Below are 6,565 nucleotides of genomic sequence, written 5' to 3' on the forward strand. Positions count from 1 at the left end.
GTAGTGCACTAGCTTAATATAGGACGTAGCTCACAGATCTGCAGTATGGATCCTTTCATCAGGAAGTAGGTGGTTGTTGTTGTGTTGTGTTCCTTTAATGCCAAGCCTATTACAGGAAGCTACCATGTCTTTGTTTTACAGCTTCACGAGAGCATCGTGAACTGGCTCATTAACTGTTGCGTCACACACTTTTCAGCGTAGTTTACAGCCCTCGCTCTCTCTGAAGTTATACCTGAACAGAATTCACAAGTCCCTTGTAGGTAATGACTTCAGGTGTCAAAAGGAACATAGACTAGATTATATAATGCCTACGTCAACATATTCACTGTCCCATTTGTTCATAACTTGACACGAGGGGCGATTTTCTCGGGCACAGAAACACTTTGAATGCAGAATATCCACTGAATATGCTTTTTAGTCCTGGACCAGACTGAGGCTTAATCTGTGTCCAGGAAACCGGCCATAAAGGGGTGACTACAAGAAATTGCTAGAAAGTTTAACTGCCCCCCAACTTACTACCTGAAGATAAAAGCTGTTCATGCCAGAATAATGTATTCTAAATCACTCCCAGCCTGCAGTCCTCTATAAGCCTGCTTTACAAGCTATACGCTTAAAGATCTGTAACCATAACATCCCCCCCTTTTATACAACAAGGTATTGATTATTCTATACATGGTGGAATATGAGCCCAGATTCAATATGCTACGGAAATGAAAGCAACTCATGTCCCTAACATATATATGTTAGGTTGAAGCAGTACAAAATCATTGCCTTAACATAACAACCCTGTAGCAATGAATTAGGCCGGTCTCTGCAGAAAGCCATAGATAGGATATAGGCCTACCTCCGACACAGAACTGACTGAGTGTCAGTCAACTTTAAACAGATGGTTTTAAACGCCTTCCTGTTATTTTTGGTTCATATAAGCTAGTTTCAGCTAAAGGTTATGTGTTAAAAGGGCCTTTGAGTCAAGATGAATGAGAATGTTGTGGGAGTGTCTCTCCAGGGGTTTTCCTGGTCTTTAAGCATGATGATGTCATCTCTCAGAACATTACCTTTTTTTAATGTCATGGAATGTCAGAACATGCCACACTGAACCAAGGAACGCTTTCAGCAGTGACAAACCAGAGTGTGAGCTTGCCTGCTTGTCACCCATTATCAAACAAACACCTGCTTACGCACAGACTTGTGCATGTTGCATAACCAACACAGACTGGGCCCAAAGCACTACCTCATTTCATTTATTTAACCAGGATAGTCCACTCAGTAACAATGGCCAGTGTTTTTCAGGGAGTCCTTAATGCTAATGTAGGAACTAAATAGTGTTAATTAGAGGTCGGCCGATTAATCGGATTGGCCGATTTATTAGGGCCGATTTCTATTTTTCATAACAATCGGAAATCGGTATTTTTGGGCACTGATTTTGCCGTTTAAAAAAATAAATGTATACCTTTATTTAACTAGGCAAGTCAGTTAAGAACACATTCTTATTTTCAATGACGGCCTAGGAACGGTGGGTTAACCTGGCTAAATACATTTTTATTGATGTATTATATTAAGTTAAAATAAGTGTTCATTCAGTATTGTTGTAATTGTCATTATTACAAATAAATAAAAATAAATAAAATCGGACGATTAAGATTAATCGGTATCGGCTTTTTTTGGTCCTCCAATAATCGGTATTGGCGTTGAAAAATCATAATGGGTCGACCTCTAATGTTAATAGATGAGTTATAATGACTGCATAACACATAGGGCCATCAACAATGACTGCATACGCATGGCATACTAACACAGAGGGTATCAAATTACTTTTTCTATCATGTGGTTGTCACTTGTCATTCTTTGGAGACTAGACCCTACATGCTTGACCTGAGCTCAAATTCATAAATACTACAGTACAAATGACAAACTGTTAAAGATGAGAAATCTAGCCCTTTGAATATCATATGCTTTTTAAGAGATTGTATGATAAGGCCTCCTTTTCCATTCAAACCCGGTCGTGGTGCCCCCTGTCCAATGCCCCCGACCTAAAAAGTACAGAAACTCTGTGGTGATCAGTGACCTCACCATATTGCATCCATAATATCTAGCTTGACATGGAGAGAGGTCAAGGCTTTCTAGGGGTCTGGGCAGTGGTATCCCGCTGTTCAATCAGTACTACTACCAGCAGACAGTCCTACTAAACCTGCAGAATCCACATTGCACACCTAGGCTACTGAGGTCTCCTATTTTGAGAGAGGGTGCACAGAGAGAGCATATTGTGGACCTGGTAGCTAAAGAAATGGATTGGAATAGTCTCTACCTCTTCAAGAATCCATACCATCATAAGTTCTGGGAAAGAATAGCAATCCCTAATCACATTTCACCTCTTAGATGGATGTATTTACCTACCTGTCAAATACAGGAGAGTGCAATTGACTCTAATGTGGCAAATAACACTACAGCTTTAGATAAACTTATTTGCAACGAGCAAGAGCAGCACTCATATTTGCAATAGAATTATCGTGTTTACGTCTCGAGATGCGCTCGCTCCTGCTAGGCCCCAGTGTTGCCATAAGCGCGCGACCTTCTCCAGTCAACGACGTAATTATTTCCATTCCTTCGCGCTGGTAAACAAGCGTCAATTTCAGAGAAAATACCAAAATACATTTCCATGTCACTCTAATCATGAATGATATTGATTGAATACTTTTAACATGTCCGCCGATGTGGTTGCAGTTATTCATTTATTTTAATACGACGAACAAGTCGTGTTTATCCAACTGCCGCGCGCTGGCCTGGAGGTACAGTAACTGCATCGTCACCATAATAGCCACGGATACAGAAATCGAAAGCCCAAAGCAGTAGTTTGCAAATCAAACAACATAGTACATATCTGGTTTCAAAGCATCGCCTCGATGCCAATTCATTATTTGAACATGACAACATTTGGATACTGGGTCCATAATAATTCATATGACATACGCAATAAATGTCAGCATTTTCAGGGTTAGCTAGGTTTGTTATTTGCTATATCTGGATTGGCCTATAAACACACAAATGTTGGGGAAAACAATAAGTGTTTGCGTGCTAGTGATGCTGATTGCGTCTAGCAGAGACCCCGATCTGACCCAATTAGCTTGCTAGCTATAGCAACAGCTAGCCTGTCTAGCTTTGGATGCAATAAATGGTGGACAAACGGCACTACTGCACCTTTGAAAACAGGCGAGATCGGACACCGCTCAGGTGAGCTCTTGCTGTCCAGCGGCGAGCGTCTCTGCCTTGCGACCAGCCTGCCCTCCACCGAGCCGTTTCCACCCGGGTTCGCGAGCAGCAGCTGCGTCGGGCTGGAGGGTCTGTTGCAAGGGGACGTCGATGTCGGTTCTGTGTTGCTCGCGACTGTGAAGGAAGAGGAGCAGGAGCGGGTTGGGCTGTGCTGACTTCCACGCAAGAGCTGGTATGGCACCGTGGCACGAATAGGCTGCAACCGGATCGTGGTGTTGCTGCAGCCGGCCGGAGAGATGGTTGGGGAGACCCCGCTGTCACCGCTTCGCTTGACCCGCTGCTGTTGGGTTGAGTTGGTTGCTGATGATGCTGTTGACATTATGTTGATTGCCACAGTGCAACTCTTCCAGTTCACAAACTTGGCAAAAACAAATATACAAAGTTAAATCTTGAATAAGCCTCAAGTTACTTGCGAGTACTTTGTTTGTTTACTCACATATATCAATGTTACATGATAAAGCAAGTTGGTAACTTTCCCAAAAAAGCTGGAACATTTGTTCTTGTAAAAGTCCAGTTGAGTTTAGTTATTAATAAGCTGCCCAGAGTTAGCTTAGCTACTACATTTTCTCACTTTTTCTTCTACTTGTCCATGTTGAAGTGTTTCAACAAATATGCATTCTCGAAAAACTCAATTAAACATTTTCATATCGAACAAAACTATTTAAATCACGAAGTGCACTTATAAATGCGCTATAACAACATAGCTAGCTAGTTAGCTATGTCGCTGTGTCGTCTGTCTTCCAACGCGCAATCCCTTTCCAGTGTCCCTCTTCTGGCAAACTACTGGCTGACAGACCAGGGCGGGACAAAAAAACTCACTGTAAACCTCTGATTGGTTAATATAATACTAGAAGGACGAGGTCATCGGGCACACTATGCATCCACCAATCGATTCATTGAAGTTGGCTGAAGATAGACTGCTCTCGAGCAAGCGATTGGTTGCAGAGTTAAATCTCAGAGAAATGGGTGGTGCACAATCTTCAGAAAAACAAAGGTCGTCTGGGTTTCTGTTGTTGACAACTTGCAATGTTATTCTTATACATCGTAAATTGAAACATCCACTGCACAGTTGAAATATTAAAATAGTGTAGCTAGATCCCTCCTAAAAATCCACATACTGCTGTACTAATGTAACAGACAGAAGCAATACTGTTACACTAACACATGTATTACAGTTTTATAAAGTACTAAGCCCCATATGTATTTTCACTACCAACAAGACAATAATAATCCAAATATTTTTTTTTAACTTGTTTTAATAGTCTGCTTTTGTACAAATTTGATCAAGTTCTTTTTTAAATGTATTTATTTTACTAGGCAAGTCAGTTAAGAACAAATTCTTATTTTCAATGACGGCCTAGGAACAGTGGGTTAACTGCCTGTTCAGGGGCAGAACGACAGATTTGTACGTTGTCAGCTCGGGGATTTGAACTTGCAACCTTCCGTTACTAACGTCACTAGTCCAACGCTCTAACCACTAGGCTAAAAATACAAAAAAAATATATATATGTATAGCTGATTCACAATCAAATGCATATACGATTGAAAAACAAAGCGGATACAGAACCAAAATAAATGTTACAGTTGCTATCGGTTGTGTAAAGTAGTACTTTCAATAATTTTTACTTAAGTCGTTTTTTGGGGGGTATCTGTACTTTACTATTTATATTTTTTACAAATTTTACTTCACTACATTCCTAAAGAAAAGTAAGTACTTTTTCCTCCATACAAAAGTACTCATTACATTTTTAATGCTTAGCAGGACAGGAAAATGGTCTAATTCACACACTTATCAAGAGAACATCCCTTGTCATCCCTACAGCCTCTGATCTGGCACACTCACTAAACACATGCTTAGTTTGTAAATATTGTCTGACTGTTGGAGCATGCCCCTGGCTTTCCATAAATAAATAAAAAACAAGTAAATAATGCCATCTAGTTTGCTTTAGATAAGGAGTTTTAAATTATTTATACTTTGATTTTTATACTTAATAATATTTTAGCAATTACATTTACTTTTGATACTTAAGTATATTTCAAAACCAAATACTTTTACTCAAGTAGAATTTTACCAGGTGACTTTCACTTGAGTCATTTTCTATTAAAGGTATCTTTACTTTTACTCAAATATGAAAATTAGGTACTTTTTCCACCACTGGCTGCAATATGTAACTTTTTGGGTGACCGACCAAATTCACATAGAAATATAAGTCATAGAGTATGTCACTCTCATTGAAAGCAAGTCTAAGAAGTGGTAGATCTGTTCCATGTGCGCTATAAGTTGTCTTTAGCATCTTTTACTTTTGGTTTTGTACAGCAGCTTCAAACAGCTGAAAATACAATATTTTGCAAACTATTAGATTGTTAGCAACCGGGAAATGGCAGAGCCATTTCTGCATATTGCACATTTAAAATGCATTGGACAAGGACTGAAAAAGAAGTAGCGCTGAAGACCGGGTTCAGAATAGGGGGGTGTAAACTTTCCAGATATACCACAATGTAAAATAGTTTGATTTTAATGTGCCAATCAAATTTCTTCACAGGTAGGCTACATTTTCAAAGAAACCACAACTGAATGTTGAGGTTTTCCAGATGTACTATTGCATGTAACATCCTTCATAAACTCTTTTTCACTTTGAAGTTGCAGTGTTGGGGAGTAGTTCAACTAGTAATTTACCTACATTTTGAAGTAGCTTGGTGGTCGTTGAACTAAATTCAAATCAAGGTAGTATTTTCAGTAGTTAAATACTTTTTTTGCCATGTAGTGGTGTAGCTAACTACTAGAACTAAACTCTACTACTCTTTTTTCAAAAACAAAATATGGGTGAAATCAGCATCAGACCTGTCCAATTCTCACTTGAAAAATAGTTTGATTAATAGAACAAATTACATTCTGTTAACATCGGACAACAGAGGGATCTGTTCTTGACATTTTTCAACTATGACATTTCAGATTTACATTTGGATGTAGTGGACTACAATTTCAAAATAACTTTAGTGAAGTAAACTGTCTATTTTTTAAGGGTAGCTTTAGTGTAGCTTACTTTCTTCCAGTGTGAAGTAATTGGTAACAATATTTTCAGAGTAGCTTCCCCAACACTGAGTACTTGGTACATGATATCAGGATAATGTGCAAATACTTGGCTGATGCTCAGGTACTGCCATTATGAAAACAGAAGCAGGTAAGTAGGGCAGATAGAGGATATGTTGTCATTGGGTTAGAGCATGTAAAACATATTCTAACCCAATAAAAACACATTTCCTGTGTAGTAGCTACTACTACTAATAAAAATACAGT

At 39.1% G+C, this 6,565-nt stretch overlaps 1 protein-coding gene across 5 annotated transcripts in view; it reads right to left on the bottom strand.

Annotated features, from left to right (window-relative positions):
* The window catches only part of LOC115131418 (glucocorticoid-induced transcript 1 protein-like), a 39,941-nt gene extending 35,906 nt beyond the window's left edge, over nucleotides 1-4,035 (bottom strand). For 4 of the 5 annotated variants that reach the window (XM_065020387.1, XM_065020388.1, XM_029663135.2 and 1 more), the window contains exon 1: nucleotides 3,196-4,035. In XM_065020387.1, coding sequence (XP_064876459.1) covers nucleotides 3,196-3,586 — 391 coding nt within the window. In that variant the 5' untranslated portion in view covers nucleotides 3,587-4,035. The remainder of the gene's footprint in view (nucleotides 1-3,195) is intronic. The other variant, XM_065020386.1, reaches the window with a different exon arrangement.
* Between the last annotated feature and the right edge of the window lie 2,530 nt (nucleotides 4,036-6,565).

The sequence above is a fragment of the Oncorhynchus nerka genome, linkage group LG7 (genome assembly GCF_034236695.1).
Source record: "Oncorhynchus nerka isolate Pitt River linkage group LG7, Oner_Uvic_2.0, whole genome shotgun sequence".
NCBI classification, from domain to species: Eukaryota; Metazoa; Chordata; class Actinopteri; order Salmoniformes; family Salmonidae; genus Oncorhynchus; species Oncorhynchus nerka.